The following is a 22,427-nucleotide window of genomic DNA, read 5'->3' as shown; positions in this document are numbered from 1 at the left end:
GAGGTTGGATAATGGAGGCTACTCTAGAATATTTTGAATCAGTCAGGAGTTGGGTACAATTTCTTCCCTAAAAATAAGTAGAAAAACCGGACGCGTTGCAGAAAGTCAACAGTCCCGGAAGGTCAAATAATTTATACCTGTGCCGCTAGGTCAAAAACTACAATGTTTGCAGTGTCTGTAGATCAAAAATCCCAGTAAGTCAAATAGTACAGTCCGGGCTAAAAACGTAGTCTATGTTAAAGCAATTGACTTATTGGGAATTTGACCTAATGCAACAGCAGTTTTAATATAACGAAATAAGATAAAATATAAGTTCAGTTTCGCTGAGTCAACAGTGCCAGAAGGTCAAAAGTATAATCTGTTAAAAACAACGATAGTCCTCTCGACGCATGACTTCAATAATTTCGTGTTTTGGTGTACTTAAAGTTGTGCTAAAATTTTGAAATTTGGTACAGAGCTTCTTGGTTAGTCCTACTCGATGACTATTTTGTTGGAACTTTAAACTATTTACCGATCTAATTAATAAAAATTGATTTGTATGGTGAAATAGTTTTAAATCGTGATTTCTAACATGAAAAAGTTAGCATGCGAGATTTTTTTTGTTTTTGGGTTAGAGAGGTTTTGTCTGTGGCAAAGTTGTAGCCAAAAGCGTGATGCGTAAAATATATTTTTTTGAATTTTTTACAATCAGTGGTTCAGCAGATAACTTGGGTTGAAGAGGACGGCAAATTTAGCATTTCGCAACGCATGGAAAGAACTACATCGTACGATGCGACTGCTGAGTGAACTTTTAATTTATAGTTCTAAGGACAAGAAAAAGATGAATATACAGATCACCAGTACATTCATATTATTTATAAAACATCTTTCTTTATTACCAGCTTACATTTTTCACTTATAAGAATACATCATAAACAGGGTGTTAAAATAAGCGGGGAGATACTTTACCTAGTAATTCCTTGGGTCAAAATAAACAGAAAATCAAGGCTAACATTTTTTCCAAAATCATTTCGTTAACCAGATATCCACCATTTTGTATTTTTTACATACAAATATTTATCTTTGCACTTTTCCAACCGATGTTTATGAAACTTGGTATGTATGTTAAGGTAGGAGAGACGCATGTTATAAACAAAGATTCATCTCGATTCACCCTAAAATTTCAAAATTTAACACTTAGGGTAGCTACAATATAATATACTTTACTACACCACAATATTTACGTATCACCATAAATCTTTAACAAAAGAAAACGTTAACATTTTTAAAATCCAAAGTAAATCAATATAATATTTCTTTTTTGAAAAATATATTTAAAAAAAAGGCGATGGTAAAATAACGACAGGCGAGTTTCGATCTGGGTGTTTCAGGTTTGAATCTAGGAGGATTTAACATTAATTAACATTAATGTTTAATCCTCCTAGGTTTGAACTGATTGAGAGGAATACATGAAACCGAAGGGGGGAGGTAGCAACAAGTTCACTAGTACAGGGTGATTACCGAGAAACGCATGTTTTTCAAATAACGAGTACTCAGGTAATTCAGAGCAAAAAATTTATTTATGAGTGGAAAAACAGTGTACACAATATGCAATTTCAGAATAAAATTACTTGCAATTTAGCATTTAAAAATTACATTTCTAACGTGGTGGTTAGAGAACATTGATAATTTTACGGGTCGCCTTCTGCTTTGATACAGCGTTGAAGGTGTTCCTTAAAACTTTCTACGGACTTTGCTAACATAACATATCTCTAGGAATGGCGTTGATTTCCTGGCGAATAGCTTCTTAAAGTTCCTGTATTGTTTTTGGTTTGTTTATGTAAACTCTAGATTTAAAAAATCCCCATAGAAAGAAATCTGGAATTTTAAGACCTGGTGAGCGCTCGGCCAAGTGACACCACCAAAACGTGGGATAACTCTTTTAGGTAATGTTCGCCGAAGGAATTCCATTCTAATGCGAGCTGTATGGACTGTTGTCCCATCTTGTTGGAACCATATGTCATTACGTACACGTTGATGGCGCAGTTCCGGCAAGAAATATTCTTCCAACACGTCTAGGTACCGTTGTGGAATCACTGGAGTCACTGTTTTGCCGTCGCGGCTAGGACTCTCTGAGCTGTTGCAAGGCGCACTCTTTCAACTGCCTCAGGGGTACTAACTGTCCTTGCCAGTCCAGGAGGTTTTCTCTTAAGCAGAGATCTAATTGAGTTTTACATTATGTATCCAACGCAATATCGTGTTACGATCAGGGGTAGCGCCATGCCGTGCAATGTTAAAATGTGTATGAAAGTCTCGCTGAGTCTGAGTGACTGATTCACCATTTGCGTAATATCGTCGCATGACAAACATACAATGCTCAAGGTCCCACATCTTGGCAAAAATTGAAACTGCACACTTCCCCCTACACATCGCAACAACTTCCGGCCGTCGTCGAACGATATTCCTTGTGTACTACGAAAGTCAAAAGCATGCGTTTCCCAGTAATCACCCTGTATTTACTAGTGTCCAATTACAATTTGATGGATTTAACCAAAACCTTTTCTATTTCACTTATTTTCAGCTGTTAAATTTCAAACGATACATTTTAGCGACTTATCATCATCATCGTTTGAGTTTGGGTTTGCGGCAATGTATTTTTATGAATAAAACCTTTAATTTGATACCAAACTTGACCTCTGCTGCTATTAATTGACTGTATGCACTATTAATTAACAGCTGTGTCTAAGGATTATGTCGGCCTTAGTCACAAACAGGACAACAAGATCGCTCCACTCATCCCACACTCATCCCCATTCATACTTGGCTTAAAATGCATACATTTGTATGGTCGCCATTTCAAAGCAACATGGCTACATTATCGATCATAGATATAATAACCTTTATGAATTAGCATTATTCGGTGTAGAGTTTGAGACCATTGTCTTTAAATTTCAACACAAAAAAAGTTTTGTTATTAAATAGTTTAGTTTGTTCGTATTTTTCCGCCTACAGCCCACTCATCACACACTCATCTCCATTCATACTTGGCTTAAAATGCATACATTTGTATGGTCGCCATTTCAAAAATAGGTAAAATAGTATTAAAATTATATAAGAATTTTGTCTTAGTCTTTGTGGTCCACCCCCCTTCAGGGATAAAAAAGTGATAATAGCTTAAGACAGTAGATATTTATGGCTATTATTGATATACCAAGTCTCACTACTTTATCTATATTGTTAAAAAAATATAGCCAATCCAGGACTTTTCAACCATACTGTAACGCCAACACGAAATTTTTCCGTTGAACTCTTCCGCATTTCTTAGGCGATTTTGACCATTCATGTCTCATTAGAAAGAGCGTGTCACGTACATTTGCAAACCAACCTTACGTTTTAAAATCCCTTGGGCTCAGCCCCAGTGGCTCTTAAAGAACCCATGTTATGCCTATGAAGAACATATTGATTTATTTATATAAGGATCAGCTCAATTAATTGCTGTTATGCAATTCAAGGAAATAATGTAGGCTACATTATTAACATGTTACTGATTTTTTTGAAATACTATATTTACTATTTTTATTTGGGTTTGCTGGATAATTTAATCCATTTTACCAAACAATAAAAATTAATTAAGTAATATATTTAATGAGCAAAGGACCTATTGAAGTCCTCATCAACCAAAAGAATGCCTACTAAAGCAAATAAAATTGAGACGAACATGTAATGCACGAAATCAGGAGGTTCTTAAGTATGTGAAAAAATGTATCGCTATTCAAAAACAGACGGAAAACTTGTAAACATATTCGTGACAACGGGTGTAACATGTCTACATTATCATTGACAAACGTGGACAACCTTATACGAGTGTGAGTAAGTCCGAAACAACTCTAAAAAACAATAAACAATAAATTGCAAGAACCGTTGCTTATATCATTGGGTATACACGTATCTACTGACGTGTATACTCAATGCTTATATCGAACTGTTATATGTACATCGTGAGTATTTCCATTAGTTGTTCCATTTAGTTGTGTGTCCATTAGTATAATATTTTAGTTGACTCTTTTAAAGTCAGCGGAAATTGTGACTGTTATTACCCTTGAAATAATGTTTGTGTAGTACTTTGCAATCCTACCAATGCTTATAGAATCATACGATTACAATTTTCTGGTTAGAATATGTCGCATAGAGTGGTGACTACTGTATCTTTTTGGTTTGCTTGTAAAACAGGATCAACAGAGATTTTCCATCGACTTAAACAATACGATACTCCCAAATTGTTCTTTGCAATAACAAAATATCACACAGTTTGATGAATATTTGTGTGTAAACTGTAAACCACATACAGTACACCTGTATTCTATCTATTTTACCTTTTATTTTCCCAAGACTTTATAGAAAATCACGCATTACGTGATCAGTGAAGAAAGGCTGTATCCCACGTGTTTTATAGGTTAAGAAGACAAGGACGGTCCTAGACATATATTTGGGGGGGGGGGTCACCGGGGGCCTGGGGGTATGGAATACCCCCAAGAAGGAGGGGGGTCGTGGGGAAAAATATATAGATAAATAAATATAGGCTATAAAGGGTGATCAACTCAAGGAGGCCACCATTGGGATATCGGAAACGTTAAGAATTAGAGAAAACTTAAAATGGGGGACATTCCTTTATTTTTGTGGTAGTTAAAAATATGATTTTAACACCCTATATTTTATCATGTTTTCGGATAGAATAGGCAATTTAAAAACTTTTTTATCCTTGACATTTTTTCGATAAACCCACTAGTTTAGGAGGACATTATATGGTGTTTTTCCATATATTTTTTAAGCATATGGAAAAATGACTTCCGGTGTACATTTTACATCATGTAGCTCCTAAACAAGTAAGTTTATAGCAAAAATGCAAAGAGTAAAAAAGTCTTACAATTGCATCCACATTCCAAAAAGACCATAAAATTCATTAAAAATATGAATTATATTATTAAAAAAATGGCGGCAAACTTGAAAAGTGGAAAACTTTTTGTTTTTTAGTCTTTAAGGAATGTAGATGCAATTCTAAGACTAATTTACTTTTTGCAATTTTGCTCTAAACTTACTCGTTTAGGAGCTACATGATGTAAAATGTACACCGGAAGTCATTTTTCCATAGGCTGTACTCCTAAACGAGTGGGTTTATCGAAAAAATGTCAAGGCTAAAAAAGTTTTTAAATAGCATATTCTATCCAAAAACATGATAAAAAACTAAAATCATATTTTTAACTGCCACAAAAAATAAAGGAATGTCCCCCATTTAAAGTTTTCTCTAATTCTTACCGTTTCCGATTTTCCAATGGTGGCCTCCTTGAGTTGATCACCCTGTATATATGAATTTGAAAGGATGGTGTTTTTGGCCTCTAGGGACCTCAAAACGAAAAATTTAATCGGTCCCGGGTCCAGGTGTTACCATAAGTACTACGGTAATAGCTTATTCCCTATATGGGAAATTCGCCAAAAACCTAATAGTTATATAGAACAATATTACATTCAACCAGCTGTTAGTTAAAACAAATTATATGGGACTAAAACAAATCAATGAGAACAAAGATTCCTTTAAAAAACCATTTGAACATCCTACTATTTTACTATGCATATTTAATTAATCTGCCATCCTCATACCTAAGAATTGAATGTATCAATGGTCAGCATTACACATAGTATAAATAGGTCAACTCTAAATATGTCTTTAAATTTGTTTCCAAATGCTGAATGTTTACAGCTGTTATGTTAAGCAAATTATATTGTACCAAAAGCTAGCTTAAGAAGGTTAGCGTCGGCTGCTAGACTTTTTAAAAATTAAAACTTAATTTCTAAAAAACTGGGACCCTTAATTATAATTATGGCTTTGACATTCCCTCGTTCTCAAAATTATCTTTCTTTCAACACAAAAATAATGAAAATCCGTCGACTGGTTGATTCAGAATGTGAAAAACCCCCATTTACGTTTTAATAATATATATGATAGTTTGGACAGGTTTCAACCCTTCCGAGGCGTAATACATTTACACAGTTGATGTGTAGACTACATTATAACTCATAAAATAGTTCTAAAATTAAATGGGTCTCCTTTTACAAACGTATATAATAACCAGAAATTTTCAGATCGTCCTTGCGTGTATTTCATGCCACAAATTTTGACGAAAGGCTTTCCATTACATAAACTATACCTATTTACAGTGTTGACCAAACAGTTGGCAAGAAGCATTAATAGATAAGCTATGTACCAAATATGATAATTTTAGCTCTATTCTAATTATGACAAAACACGAAATAACTAAAAGCGAGTTTTGTTGGTGTAGTAAGCGTTGCAGGAGGTCTACTTTACACTGAATCGACGTTCACTTTTATTGCTTTTGATCTTCCGGCACTGTTGACTCAGCGAAACTGAACTTGTATTTTACCGTATTTCGTTATATTAAAACTGCTGTTGCATTAGGTCAAATTCCCAATAAGTCAATTGCTTTAACATAGACCACGTTTTTAGCTCGGACTGTATTATTTGACTTACTGGGACTTTTGATCTACAGACACTGCAAACATTGTAGTTTTTGACCTAGCGGCACAGATATAAATTATTTGATCTTCCGGGACTGTTGACTTCCAGCAACATTCCCGAAAAACCTATATCCGTTCAAAACTAAACCATTAAAAATATCCTGCGTCACCTATGAAACTGGACAGATGTTTTTTTTTTGCTAAAGAAGGTAATATAATTGGGTTAAGGTCAAGACAACTTAGTAGTATTTTAAATATTGAACACTATATTCTGCCATTGCTCTCATTTTAGAATACTCATGATCATACCTGCAAAACCAACTATTGACTAAGGACCCAAAGCACGAAGAGGAAGTTTCAACTGTCGCAAATGAAATAAAATCTAATATGTTTGAATAAAAATTGAACCTTTATAATTAAAATAATTTTTTGGGGTTGTAGTAGGAATATTGTACAAGACTATATTGTAAAATATCAATTAGTTGAAACACTTGTCGCCAGGGCCGGCCCGACCTGGTCTAACCTCTCTGATCAGGCTTGAGTCCAGCTTTTTCTTCATAATTTTATGGTTTTCTAATTGCAAACTTATGATAATTTTGTACTTTTCAGGTGGGGACAATGATGTGGTGACAAATTATTTTTCAACCCGCAATAAAAAATATGGATTGCTCACATTTTTTAACTACGCCAAAGACTCAATACTTCCTCAAAGAAGCAAGAAGACTTTTTAAATAGGTTTTTCTTAGTGTGTATATACTCCCTCTATCACCATGTGATATTGTACTTTGTTGTGTATATATTATCGTAAGGTGTATTTTTATTTTCAGTTGTTCGATTGTAGCTTTGACCCTTATTAAAAACAAGACATTATCTATACAAAATTGTATTTTAGTCTCTTAATTACTTTCATTCAACCAAAATCAAATGGAAATTATTGTTTTACACACTAAACCTTAGGTCATGACTCACCAAGTGATCCAGTGAGTGAAGTGGCTCACTGTGAAAGATAGTCATTAATATTTATATAAAAGAATTTATTTATAAAAATAAACACATCTGCCTTAAAAAATAAGGTTGCCAATGACACAGAAAAAAAAATTTATGTTAAATAAATGTTTATGTTAAAATATCTTCTATCTGTTAGAGTAAGGACACTTATAAATTTTTTTCCCCTAACAGTAGATATTATGCCCCTGGTTGCCAAGGTTCTATTGTATTGCCTATTTAATTGGTATGATTAAAAACCTCTATGTTTATGATGTTTAACTTAAGAATATATTCAAATATATATATATATATATATATTTATATATATACAATTCAAATTTATTTATTTATTTAGGATATTACAAGCATGGCCTCGCCAAGTTTACAAAACTTGTCGACAAGGACCAATAGATTAAAAAAAACTGACAAACAAAGTTTACAGATTTTTCTCTTTTTCTTTTGTTTTGTTTTCTAAGTACAATGAATTATGAAAACTAGTTCTAAGGCGGTTCGTGGCTGGCACTTATTAATAACAAGAGTGTTTTGGCAGCTGAACTTAATTCTAAAAGCGTTAAAAAGAAGTGTAATGAATAAACAATAGGCTATACAATCAACACAATGAGATTGTTTGAAACAAACTTTAATAAAAATATATACTGATAACACATACCTATCACAAATAATATAGTGAGCTAAAAATTACAATGTATAATAAGACATGGATATTTTTATCATTTTTCATAAGGCGCTAAAATGCCAAGATCGCCAATTGTTCTATTTGTGCTGGTAGTAAGCACGGACAAGAGAGGGCATCACCTATGCAACTTATCACTCTTCAGCTCTGGCACCACCAAGATGGATGGCATTCAGCAGTCTGTCAGCAGGTAAGATCTCCTCCCTGAGAGAGGCTAGCAGAGACGAGGTCACGTCACTCTCCTCAGCCTTCAAGAACAAATGGAGGTCAATGTGTCAAACACTACAAATTATCTTTGCAGAAAAAAACACAACGTTGTATTAATGACAACAAAAGTCGTCAATGAATAAAGGCTTATCAGTAGAATATTTCATTAAAAAATATTCACCCTACAAACAATTTTTTTTTACACTCTTTTACCTGGACAGGAAAAAACTGGAGTTTACTGGTTAAAAGGTACCTGTGAAGCCTGTGATAGAGTACACCTAATGTCAAATTACCAACTTGGTATCAAAATGAAACAACGATAACAATAATAAGGATAATAGTATATTATGTTAATAGGCCGGAAAAAATAGGTGTTTACCAAGTATGGTTGTTCCCAAGTGATGTACAGTACAATATTTTTCCTACAGTCACCCGACAAAGTTGGCTTCCTTGTACTGTTTATAGTACAGAAAGCTGCTAATTGCTGCATATTTATACTTTGTCGTACGGTTTATACTTTGGCGCACATCAGGATTCCAACGAAACAACACAAAACAGTGTGGTTCTATTATGCACGTAATCCGTGTACGCTTGGAAATAGGTTGGCAACACTTAAAGATAATAATACTATGAGCAGCTGGTTGACTATTATAACTACGATTTAACCTGTCATTTCGTGTTAATAGTTTCGGTATTTCTGGACTTTTCTTTTAAACGTTTTTAAAACATTCCTACGATCTTAATGAACAAGAAAATACCTTTAAAGCATTTTTTTAGGCACGGAAACCACTTCAAATTACAAAAAAATACGGAACTATATTCTCAAGTCGCGGAGCACATTTCTTGCCGAGGAAAAATAGCGGAGTGATACGGACCGGGTACTACTTTCTCTAGGGCACCTATTTGTGTTGCCAGCTGAACCTAAAAACGTGTTGTATAGTGTTTGAAAGACTAATTATTTATATGCTCTATAGTGACTGTAGGAAAAATATAATGTGTAATACGAGTGCAAAAGGCCTTTGCTGCACTCGAGATCATTCTCGTAAACATTGCTCTTGTGTGCAGCAAGGTGCCACATTGCCCACTATTTTGCCATACTACTCTCAACTAACATAACAATAAAAGTATAAAACTTTCCAAATCCGTTGTATATTCTCTCCAACACAAGGCCCTACTCATAACTTCTAAGAGAGGTTATGTTTAAGATAATAACCACTCATTGCCAATTAATATTCCGGTTATTATTGGTTCTGGTTAAAATTCATTACAGAACGTTACATGACAGATTATGTTGAGCTTAATTAAGCATAGCAAGCGAAGCTCTTTGAAAACCGGATCTTATGGAAACTATGTCAATAACTACTATGTGCAAACTATCAATTAACTTAAAACCGGCTGAATATATTTAATCCTAATTTTTCCAGGATTATTTTGACAAACAGTCAGTGTTGGGGAAGCTACTTTTAAAATGTAGCTAGCTACAACTACTGCTACATTTCCAAAAAAGTAGCTTAGCTACAGCTACAGCTACAGTTCCGCAAAAGTAGCTAGCTACAACTACAGCTACATTGAAATGTAGCTACAGCTACAATTTTAGCTACTTTTCCAAAGACGTTACTTTTTATTCCACGCACATTAGGTAAATGTAAAATTAATTGCAACTACATTTTTACTGAACAAACATTAAAAAAATGTCAGTATTGTATCTAACATTAATTGGAAAACAAATTATTCCTAGATTGTATTTAATTTTTTGGCATTATAAACCTAACATTACAACAACAGAACCAAATAGTTCGGTGTCCCATCATATTTAGTATTTATTTTTAAATATTGCATTATTTTTATGCATCTTAAATGTAAATTTCATTAAGTTCAAAGGACATACAACCAAACTATATTTTAAAAGCTCATTTTATTTCTTTAATATAGATTCATTTATAGATGTTTTATATCAACAATTAAGGACAATAAAACTGTAAAACGATTATTTAAAAATACTTTTTTGTGTTACAGAGCCTAGCCTACTGAAATTGGAGTTTATTGCCTTTCTTTTAATGTTAAAAACGACATTGCTATAAACTTTTAAGTGATAAGTTACTTGTACTATGAATAACACTTTTCAATGTCAAGAAATCGTCCTTTATTGTCATTATGCATAGGGCAAATTGTGCTTCAACCTAGTTGGTACAGAAAACAGTATCCAGTAACTTATCCTGAAATCGGCTTTTAATTTAAACATGTTGAAATTTGTAAAGTAAAAATAACATGTAGGCCTACTTGGCTATGTAACAAGTTGGCTATAGTAGGCTTGTTCTTGCTAGGACTAAACAGATAGGATTCCTAATAATTGAACTTGGAACTTGGTATTCGTCTTAAGGTTTAAAGTGTTGGTTTCCATTAAAATCCAAGTTGAAACACTATCGGTATAATAAACAAACTAAATTGATTACTAATTTCCCTGTCAATCACTTGCAAGCATTCAATAGCTTCTCTTGTCACCGGTAACGTCTAAACGTCGTCTGCATCTAGCGATTTTATTTTATCTGACAGTAATCATAGAGTAGTAAATTAAGGAAATGAGAGCCAAAAATGTGGATAACACTCATTTAATGGCCTCCATGTCCACACAACGTTGTAATAGAATAGTGAATGAAACGGCTGCAACCAGCTGTATGAAGCCAAGAAAGTAAGGCCTAATTTTTTTTTTAAATCTCAGTTTGAAAGAGGTTGTTTCACGTAGTTAAGGTTGAGGTTATGATAAAAATCACTATCTCAAACAATGTTAATGTAGCGAGAAAAGTAGCTAAAATTCCGCTACAACTACTTTAAAAATGTAGCTAGCTACAGCTAAAGCTACAAAATCTTAAAAGTAGCGTAGCTACAGCTAACGCTACAAAAAAAGTAGCGCGCTACTGTAGCGTCGCTACTTGTAGCGCGCTACTTCCCAACACTGCAAACAGTTTTCATGTTATTAAACTAACAAATTTCAATTTAATAATGTCTGTACAATTTAAAACCAACATAATGTTTTTAGCATTAGCCTAATGAGTTGCCATGATGGTTACGAGATAACAACGTAGATGTAAACAAAGAATCATAGCATACATGCTATGAATAAAGTTAAAAGTTATTAAAATAAAGTTGTTAGCAAACCAATATACGATCAAAATACAGCACAAAGGGAAAACTACTAAGGTGACAACCTTTAATCAAAGAATGAACTTGATTTTTATTCTTGAACTGTTAGAGACCACGTACATAAGGTCGTACAGCTTCATTGGCAAAAATTGACATAGCAATGCTGCATTTCCAAAAAGCAAATATTGTAAATTGGCTTTTACGTAAATAGTGACGTTTACATGCATTGTTGTTAATCAATGAATCGTATAAAGGATGATGAGATATAGTTTAAAGGGAACATGACATTCCTGTTATGACAGCAGCTGCTTAGATGGTAATTACTCTTTGTGTCAAATTTTTTGCAGTCGAAGTACACAGTGTTATTTTCAAAAATCTCACTTAACCCTAGCAGTGGCCAATGTTAGAAGTAACAAATGACCAACCCATTTTGGCGATTTTGCAGAGCTTTTTTTGAAAATTCGTAAAAATTCAACAATTCAAGTAAACCTAGCCAACCTCATATTCATTTTGTTCATATTATTTTGTTGTTTGTAATATAATAATGATTTAGATAGTGTATTTTTTCGGTAAAGTAAAAAAAAATAAAAAAATGATTTTTTTTTATTTTAAAAGCGGCCTCGGAATTTTTTTCCTACAGAATTTATGGGAAATATATAACATGTTAGGAAAATTTTTTTAAAATAAGTTTTTGGGGCAAAATATAATAACAAACGGAGAACCGAAAAAATTGAAAACCGTACAGTGTTAGTTTGTGTTGTAAAAAGTTATATAATATATGTGTATTCTAATAATGATATATACATGTTTGTAAAGCTAATGAAGTGAGGAATCAAAAACAGTCATACAGTTTATGGTAAAAATATTTTTTTATTTATAAATAAAATAATGTTTTTTGTATTTTAGCAATTTTGTGAAAAAAATTCATAGTATTTAGTACAAAACTTTTGTACCAAATGTTTTTACTTCAAACGAACATAAACATCTTGTAGTGTATTCAATTACCTACATAAAAATGTATAACACGTTGGGTAACAATTTTTTTTTTGACGTGCTAGGGGCATAATAATATAAATAAACGGAAAACCGCAAAATACAATCGCAAGAAAATACAACCTTTTATAAACACAATTTGACACTATTCAGTAAATATTCATGCATAATAAAATGCATGAAGATTACTGTTAAAAACACACACTCGTATCTCTAAAAATACGAAATAATAACGAATTTAGTAATCAAACGAGGGCGAAAACTCACCGGCAACAACACGCAATGGCGAATACAAGGCACTTTGTGTATGAGACCTTGACAGTAGTGACACACTTTCGTCGTCTTAGTCAGAGAAAACGGAAATAACCCTGAGCGCAGGGCTGCCACTATCACAAGCTACATTTCTTCCTCTTCAAAATGACATATTATATGACTAGTAATAATAACTTACACTAATTCGTATTTTGCATACCGTCACCTTGTGACGGTTGGCCATTTGTTATGAATTTCGAAAACAGCTGTTTTCATAAATTGTACCGGTTGTCCAATCAATATTTAGTTCTAGATATCACTACCACAATGAAGATAAAATCAATGGCTATCCAGTGGTACCACCCGCAACATTCCAAGACAAAAATTACCTGAGCAGGGTAATGCCAAACAAGACGTGTTTTGCCAGTTCCCAAGTGTCGGCTGCAAAAGTCGTGCCACGCCAAAAATTCATTTGATATCTAATCGTTGTGACATTGTTATTATATACCTGCTACAGGGTTTGTTTATGTAATAAAATGAAAGTTCAGAATGTGATCTTTTGAATGGTATATATATTGTTCTCATCTGAGTTGATTATAAGTGTTTTTTTACCGTTAAAATAATTTCGGCCCATACCGTCAGGTTGTGACAGTGGCCATTCTAAGCATCAAGGGCAAACCGTCACCCCGTGAACGTTGGCCACTGCTAGGGTCAAGAGCAAGTGGGCCACAAGTATATCCATATTATGTTTTCACCAAGCATAAAGTAACCTCTCTGAAAAGTCTGCAGTAAATTCCAATTTTCCAGCTTTATGACTTTCCAAATCACTCACACATTTTTACATACAAATTAATAAACATGTAATTCAGTTGCTGCAAACGAGTTATTATTCTATTAATCGAAAACATGGCAATAATCTCATGAACCTATGATGATCTGTCTTGAGTAGTATACAGTGTGTAAATTAAGTATTGAAACAAATCTGTATTTTTTAAACCGAAATAGACAGAAATATTCTGTTTGTGGCATTGATTCTTAACAAAAGTTTCGCAATTTTTTACACCAAAAAAATGGTTTCACCCCTTTAACAGGTTAGGGGGTAGGGGGTGACTAGTTTTTTTTAAATAGCAACCCCTATTGAGTGAATTTTGAAGGGCTTGTCAATAGAAACACAATGACGCAAACCCGAAGTGAATATCTCACCTCTAGCCAAAATGGCAGGTATTCCAAAATGGGTGCTTTTTCACATTAAATCAAATTTTGGAATACCTGCCATTTAGGCTAGGGATGAAATATCTACCTCGGGTTTGCGTCATTGTATTTCTTTTGACAAACCCTTCAAAATGAGGGGTCACTCAATAGGGGTTGTTATTAAAAAAAATAAATTACCCCCACCCCCTACTTTGTTAAAGGGGTTTAAAAATATTGTTGATGTGATAAAATTGTGGAACCTATGTTAACAATCAATTCCACAAACAGAATTTTTCTATCTATTTCGGTTTTAAAAATACAGATTTGTTTCCATATTTGTGAAATTGGTGTTTTTTCACATACAGTAAATCAAATTTTGGAATACCTGTAATTTTGGCTAGGGGTGAGATATCCACCCCGGGTTTGCGTCATTGTGTTTCTTTTGACAAGCCCTTCAAAATGAGGGGTCACTCAATAGGGGTTACTATTTGAAAAAAATAAGTCACCCTCTACCCCCTAACCTGTTAAAGGGGTGAAACAATTTTTTTGTTGGAAAAAATTGCGGAACCTTTGTTAATCAATGCCACAAACAGAATAATTCTATCTATTTCGGTTTAAAAAATACAGATTTGTTTCAATACTTAATTTACACACTGTATAATAAAGTAGGCCTATAGGCAAATGTGGTAAAAAGGCAGAAACTAACCCATAAAATAGGTATAAGTTAAATCGATAAGAAATAATTTTAAGAGTTACTGTGATATTAGGATTTTCCACTGATTTCGTAATAGAACATTACATTGCAAAGCATGACACGATGCAGAAGAAAATCAATAATTTTAAAATCTGAAAAACCATTGAAAATACTTCATTTTGACAAATTCAGTAAATCACAATATTAAAAAGTAGTGTAAAATTATGCATATGGTTGTACTGTAATGTATACAAATCTGAAGAGGAATTTTTAAAGGCCTCTGGGACAGAGCCCTAAGGGAATTTACCTAGTTTCTCTTTTGGTGGCTCATCTACAGACCAAGATCTTTCTTTTGACACCCCTACCAAGTTTCTACGCCCAGCCGTTCTCTCAAATTAGCTGTGACAAAAATCTCATTTTTCCTCCATAAGAAAAACATGGGAATGGAATTTTAAAGGCCACTGGGGCAAAGCCCCAAAGGAATTTATCTCATTCCTCTTTTGATGGCTCATCTACAGACCAAGACCTTTCTTTAGACACCCCTACCATGTTTCTACGCCCAGCGAGTCCCTCAAGTTAGTTGTGACAAAGAAAAACAGTTTCAAATTAATATACATAGATAATTCCAAATGAATAGCACTTCATTATGTTTTTAGGAATTGCCTGTTATAACCGACCTTTTGAGTTATCCGACCTAGGTCCGGTCCCATTATGGTCGGTTAAGAGGGGGCCTACTGTATTTTTTATTCCACCACATAGTATAACACATTTACACAAGATATTTTCACTAAAAGATGCAATAAGTACGCTAGTCCTAGGTTATGCCTGTATAATTTTCATGTTATGTGTGTGTAACTGTTTTTTACAGTAGGTTTCGAGACCCACATTATTCTCTTAAGTATTCTTACCCCATTGCGAAGCATGGGCAGAACAAATAGTTCATTATAAATTCTGTTACAATAAACTCACTTGTACAGCTGTCTTCAAGGCAAGATCATCATCAGTTCCAGTTACCCTCAAATATTTGGTTCTACTGTCATGTAATGTTTCTAAAACCTGGGAATATAATTCCTGGAACAAAATATTTTTTATGAGGTTCAAGTTTATCAGCTATATCACAGCTGCCTTTAACTACAGGCCGCGGCCTGGTAGAATTGGCAACGTCGCAAGTGGTGTTCTTTAGAGTCGGGACCACGTAAGTTTGCAGTTGAGGGAGGAGCCTATTTACCATATGGTTTTGAATGAACCAAAGAGAACCGTGCGGTGTTGCCAAATCTAATAATGAAAAGGCCTTTCCCCCAAAAGTGCCAAAGGTGCTTTAATAGGAGGGGGTGAATGCCACTACTTTACACTCTTTACAACGGACTCTCTTTATCTACGGACCCACAATGATGTTTTGTGACACGTGGCAACAACACTAGGTAGTGTAGTGCATACATACCGAACTACGGCAACCTCTGCAGCGACTTCTGGCCGAGACTGTACTGTTGGACCTTGTGAAATTTGGACCTTGTGAAACGCTATGATTATTTGATATTTTAACATTGGACTTTGTGAAATTTGGACATTGTGAAACGGCGATTGTTTGAATGTCATAGTTTTGGACCTTATGAAATTTGGACCTTGTGAAACGCTCTGTTCATTTGATATTTTAACGTTGGAGTTAGTGAAATTTGGACCTTGTGAAACGCTCTGTTTATTAATAATTTTACCGTTGGACTTTGTGAAATTTGGACCTTATGAACCTCACCCTGAAACTTTCAAAGTATGTACGGTACTTGAAATTTCTACAGATTTTTCTCATAACGTAGCATAATTAAGGAACACATACTAGAAAAAAAGACATATTGCTTTTACTATTATGTAGCCAGACACGATCATTGTCAATGAGCAAATACTAACAAATGCATTATACAACATTTAGACAACATATGACAGCTAGCAATTTGGGGAGCGAACTGGCGTAGTGGTTAGAGCGCGGGACTTCAGTCCCTGAGGTCCCGGGTTCGATCCCCACCAAGTCTCCACTGGATTTTATCTAAGTGATGATGCCGCAACCCCTAGGTCTACCTAGGTCTAGCCTGAAGTAATGTGAAAAGCAATCCCAGGCTTGTGCCTAGTGTCCTAGGACAAAAAAAAATATATATATATGACAGCTAGCTTACATTAGAAAAAGTCCAGTTGTGCTATGAAACACACAGAAAATCCACAACATTTTGTCCCCTGGAGGACTTTGGGTAAAGTTTTTTTTTTCTTTTTCTATTTGTTTACAATTGACAAAGTGTGAAATATCGCGTATTTTATGACATACCTGGACCTTTTCTTAGGTCAGCTGGCCGATATCATTTATCCTAAAATCACAAACCTGAACTTGAGCCTTTTCTTGTCTTGAACAAAACTATCTTATATTTAAGCAAGAGTACATTTTACTTACTCTCCTAATTTTATCTTCTTGTTAGTCTATGTTTTTTCCTCCCCCTGCACTACTAAGTCATTATGCATGACCGCTACTTACTGGATAGGGATACTATGACATGAGTACGAAAAATGCCTTAAATACTGCAACAACTAGATGTTCTGTAGAGCTATCAGCAATGGGAGTTTTATTTGCAAAAAACTTTAGAAGGAACTATTTGAATGGTAATGTCAAGGCTGTATAATTCCAAAATTCTGTTAATGCTCTTTAAATAAACTATAACAAAATATTTTAATGTCTACTCTTCATTAAATTGCATGTTCTTTTAAATTTTAGAAAAATATTGCTTTTTCATAGGTCAGACTAAGTCACAGTCAACAAATCCTCATATGATTTGTGGTGTATTTTGCTTAGTTTTACCTTCATATTTTAAGGAAACTTAATTAAATCGTATCATATTGGAATGGTTAGATTTTTAGTCGAAGCGATACAAGTAAAACTAACCTCTGCTCCTTCATAACTGAGGACAGCCACACAACTAACTAATGTATTCTTTTTAACAGCTTTACCAAGACGTTTACGATTTGGCCCAAAGATGCAGGGAATACCTTGTAGTTCAGCTTCTACTTTGAATTTTTCCACTTTTTCGTCTAGTCCCCCTATAAATTAATAAATGAATTATATCTTTATTCCAACAAGGTATTTATAAAATTGTACAACACTATTTAATGTAGAAAAAACAGATAAATGTGAAATTAAAAGATTAAATGAATTTAACCTTTGCATAACATCTATGTTACTGGTGGTCCAGCTTGAAAGTACTTTAAAGTTTGTGTAAGTTAGCTAGCAGCAATAATAATTTTTTTCATGTAGCTATTTCTTGAAATAAATTTTTTCCTTTTGTTTCTGGCACGGTTCTTGAGCAGTTGTCTTTTTGGTAAAACATCTCACCAGAGCAATTGCATTTTATTCCAATCATCTTTCTTTTCTCAGTTCTAGCTTTGGTGGCATTTTTATTTGTAATGGACTCAAATGTGTTGTGGATGTGATGGATATCAAACCTTTCCATCCCACACCAAAGCCTGAGGCGCTAACCACTTGGCTAGCAACACACCTTTTGTCTTGACCAAGGGTCTTGACCAAGTTCTTTACCTTTCATGCAGTATATAACTTCATGAATTTCATTTTCATGCAGATTTTTAGACATTTAACCAAGGCTGCTTTAGTAAATGATCCCAGGCCCAAGGTGCAAGGGGTTTTAGAGTTTGTTGAGGAGGCAAGAAGAAAAAATTCACATACAAAGAAGGTGGTGGGTGGCGGAATTATTTCTCGGGCCCTTAACGTGTCACAAGCAAACCACGGGCTTGATCGTTGTCCCTCTTATCCATGTTGCAACTTACTACTTACCCTCTCCGGGGTTTTTCTCCAAATCTGGTGCAATGATGAGCAGCTTGACTTTCTTGACTTGCAGATATTTGTTGACCTGATTGATCCCAGCAACATATCTGCGCTTGGCATTAGCCTTGATTGGCTCTCGAACAAAGAGACGGTCCTGGAAGTAAGCTACCTTCTCAAGAAGATCACAAACACTGTTAGTTAGTTCTACTGTTAAACAGTTGGTACAGTATCTGAAACACAAAGAATAGGACCGATAAGAAAAAAATATCCATTGGTGAATTTCAAATAGGAACTGGAACAACTGGAGGAAAACATTACAGCAATTGACCCCCTCGCCCTGATATGGGGAGATTTCAATGCCAAATCATCCTAATGGGAAGAGACCCGACTCGACAGGAGAGGACAGATAATTTCAGAAACCATAGCTTAGAGAGACCTGGTAGTAATAAATAATGGTACAAACAAAGCCAACATTCAATAGAAGGGGGTCCAAATCAGTAATAGATTAGAAGTTGGCCAGCCAAGAACTAGTAAGGCTGATTATCAAATGGGTAGTGTGGAACGAATAGTCGCCAATGAATGGCTGTCTAGAAGGTGCCAAAATTACAATAGTGTACAGCAGTTGCACTCAATGTACCATGTTTCAACACTTAGCATTAGATGAGTAGATGAAGTAACTACTTGGAAGACGGATAATGAATTAATTAGAATTTGATGACATAAACCTGCACCATCATCCTTGAGGGAATTTATTTGAAGTAGTAATATTTGGAAGGGAGTTAGAGGGGGGGTTTCTGCTCCAGCATGCTCCAAACCTGGCTATGTCACTGCTCAATAAGTAGGTGATGTGTAATTTTATCAAAACTTAACTTAAATCAGATGTTTTTGTATGACATATTTATACATTAAATAAAAATTGCTTCCTTTCAATTGTAAGTTAATTTTCTCATTTTCATGATCCTAATCTGCATTTACATACAGTGTAAGTCTCATAACAACATGATCTACACAGTGACGTATGGTTGACTTACTCTCTAAACCTCCTTGAATGAACATGAGCTGTGGAAGCAGAAGACATCATCTTTTGGTCATCTTTGTTTGAACTTTTCACACACTCTCTTACTAAGTGTTGATCTATAATCAATTTATTTTCACATGTAGAAGAGTTCATATTTGTTTCTAACATTATGTTTTCAACTTTATCTTTAGCTGAACACTGTTCTGGGTTGCCATTATTGTCAGCAGTAGGTTCTAAACATTCATCTAACATCGGAATGTTCTCTCCGTTTTGTAATAATTTCTTCTTTCTTTCATTTAATATGTGGATTTTTAGCTTAGATGGCTTTTGCACCTTGTCTGGCCTCACTTTTCCTTTTCTTCTTGTTGGGTTGTCTGAATCTAATATGTTTCCAGTTAAGATGGTGCGAGTTGTGGGTGGATCTACTTTCTTTGGAGCTGGTTTTTGTACCTGAAAAAGCTATATTTAAGCAATTTTATTGCAACTGATAAGACCATATATTTAGACTTATATAGGCTTACAGTAGTCCTGGACAGTCAGTATTGGACAGTCAGTAGTCCAAAATTGTGCCTTATTTCAAATAATGTTGTTCAAAGCTTAAATGTTTCGTTGCACTGCAACATCGTCGGAGCTTTATGTCAAAAACATCAAATAATTTAAACATAGAACAAAACATGAAACATTTAAACACAAAATAACACGATAGCGCTATCATGACAAGGCACGGCAGCGGTTGTAGGTAGACTGGCCTACCTACAACCGCTGCCGTGCCGTGTCATGATAGCGCTATCGTGTAGTAACTTCAGAGGTTACAAGTTATTAAGCCAAAATTACACATTCTACCTTGGCGGGAAGAGCATCCTACAATATACTCAGTAAGTTACTCAGAATGAATAGCAACCTCAACATTCAGCATTTTTTTCTGTTTAAACTACAGTAGGTGAACAATAATTAAGCCGCGGAGTGGTCAGTATAAAAGATGAGAACTGATTAAGGATTTTGCTTAATTTTTAAACAAAGTTTGATGATGATGTTTCAAAGTTAAATGTAGGTAGTACTATTCACTAAAAACAATATAGGCTAATACAAAAACCACATTTTTTACTCACCTCTGTTTTACTCAGCAAAGCTCGACTTAAATCAATTTGAATAGGATCTTTTACTTTTGGCTTCCATGACTTTTCAACTATTTTGGTTATCCTAATTTCATTAACATTTGAATTTATAACAGTACGATTTCTTATCTCATCTTCATTAATAAATGTGTTAGATGGAGTTGCATTAATTTTCTTTTTCGTTTTAATAGAACCTAGGGTAGGAAAGTCTTCTGAAGCAAGCCCTAAAGAAAAACTAGGTTTCTCCATTAGCGCAACGTCTTCTTTTTTATTGGTCTGCAATTTTTCTAGTTTTTTCATATGTTTTCTAGCAGTCACTTTTATTTTTCTCCGAGAGACAATTTCATCTCTTGTCACTGGATAATTCGTATATAAATCTGACTGAAAAGGTTTTGTTGAATTTGTCATGTCATTTAGTGCACTTGTATCAACCTCATTGCAAGACATAGAGGATTTTACATGATTTCTAATTAACTCTGCTGAATTACGTTTGACAGATGAAAACTGTTGTTCAAAGCGTTTTGATTTTTGAGTTCCAAGTGTCATAGTCTCAATGTTGTGACTATTATTTTTTACTGGGTCAATATGATCCATTTTTAAGTTTTCAAATTTGTATGTAGGATTAAGTGCATGTTTCATTGACTCTCCTTTGTCAGCACATCACAGTTAATGTAACTTTATTAGCCTTTATGCTATCTTTCTTATTGTGGCTGCAAAAGTATTATGTCTGCAACAAATAAAACACATGCACTAATTAAGACTAACTTATAACATTAATCATCTATAGTATAGATTTATTTAATAGAATAAGGGTTTGCCCTAGGCCTATTAGCCTACATCCCTTTTCCAGTCGTCCTACTTAACTTAACCGATTTTTACGATATAATCGTCATTAGGCTAGTACCTGGGGACCAAGCTTTGCTTGGAGAAAATCATACTGTTACTGTTACTGTTCGATGAAATGGCGACCATACATAGTAGGTATTTTAAGCCAAGTATGAATGGAGATGAGTGTAGGATGAGTGGCGAAAGTAGGCCTAAGTTATACTCTGAGAGCAGTTTTTGATCAACGTCAACATTAAGCCATCGATTCGTCTACGCTCCTGCTCTCAAAGTGATGATCATCGGCCTGTTGTTTATCAATATCTCTAGGCTTTAAGATCTAAAATTATTTATCTCCTTTCATTCGGCTGCACTTTACTTGACGTCCTACACTCATTCGAATGAAAATATCGATCAATATATCGATTAATCGATTGCTTCATTCGATATATCGTTTGGTTAGTTACCCTAACCAAACGATATATCGAATGAAACAATCGAATGAAAATATCGAATCGAAAAAAACAATCGAATGAGTGTAGGACGTCAAGTAAAGTGCAGCCCAAAAATAAATTAGGTATGATTCCTCAAACGTAAGATTTATGTACTAAGCTAGTCTAAATAATTGATTACTTAAAGCAAACCAATCGAAGACTGAAGAGTACTAACCAATCAACAAAACAAACTTTAACTTTTTTATTATTAACCTTAACTACTTCTGGCTTCTGAGTCTGACAGAGAAAACAGAACAGAACACTTGACCTTGCAGGCAGCGGTTCTCCTCTGGTTTTTTTTTCACTGGATGACAGACAAGCTAGTTAGTACCGTTGTCTGCCGCTTGTTGCCGCGCTCATCTGTGTCTGTTCTCTGTTTGTCTGCTCCTCCTCACCTCAAGCGGGAGTCGCCGAAGCCGGTTGATTTCTTTTTGAGGTTAAGTTAAAATATATAGACAAGAGTTATTTATTAAAAATACAAGTATTCTTGTAAGT

The 22,427-nt window shown here is 34.4% G+C and overlaps 2 protein-coding genes across 3 annotated transcripts in view; one reads left to right on the top strand and one right to left on the bottom strand.

Annotated features, from left to right (window-relative positions):
- Positions 1-7,391, top strand: part of LOC129003900 (protein TEX261-like) — a 38,846-nt gene extending 31,455 nt beyond the window's left edge. The window contains exon 5 of the mRNA XM_054432237.1: positions 7,120-7,391. Coding sequence (XP_054288212.1) covers positions 7,120-7,241 — 122 coding nt within the window. The 3' untranslated portion in view covers positions 7,242-7,391. The remainder of the gene's footprint in view (positions 1-7,119) is intronic.
- Positions 7,392-8,120: 729 nt separating this feature from the next.
- On the bottom strand, positions 8,121-22,194 carry LOC129004255 (selenocysteine insertion sequence-binding protein 2-like). 2 transcript variants are annotated; one of them, XM_054432747.1, is made up of 7 exons: positions 22,108-22,194; positions 20,611-21,343; positions 19,515-19,951; positions 18,493-18,713; positions 17,590-17,744; positions 15,639-15,740; positions 8,121-8,439 (listed from the first exon to the last, which is right to left on the bottom strand). In XM_054432747.1, the coding sequence occupies exons 2-7, from the start codon at positions 21,253-21,255 to the stop codon at positions 8,326-8,328; spliced, it is 1,674 nt and encodes a 557-aa protein (XP_054288722.1). In that variant the 5' UTR covers positions 21,256-21,343; positions 22,108-22,194; the 3' UTR covers positions 8,121-8,325. The 2 variants fall into 2 exon arrangements, with proteins under 2 accessions (XP_054288722.1, XP_054288723.1); XM_054432748.1 differs by lacking the exon at positions 22,108-22,194 and adding an exon at positions 22,072-22,092.
- Between the last annotated feature and the right edge of the window lie 233 nt (positions 22,195-22,427).

The sequence above is a fragment of the Macrosteles quadrilineatus genome, unplaced genomic scaffold, assembly GCF_028750875.1.
Source record: "Macrosteles quadrilineatus isolate MER2022 unplaced genomic scaffold, UCM_ALF_1.0 Scaffold_9__3_contigs__length_116548681, whole genome shotgun sequence".
Lineage (NCBI taxonomy): Eukaryota > Metazoa > Arthropoda > Insecta > Hemiptera > Cicadellidae > Macrosteles > Macrosteles quadrilineatus.
This window is presented reverse-complemented; position numbering and strand designations above follow the sequence as displayed.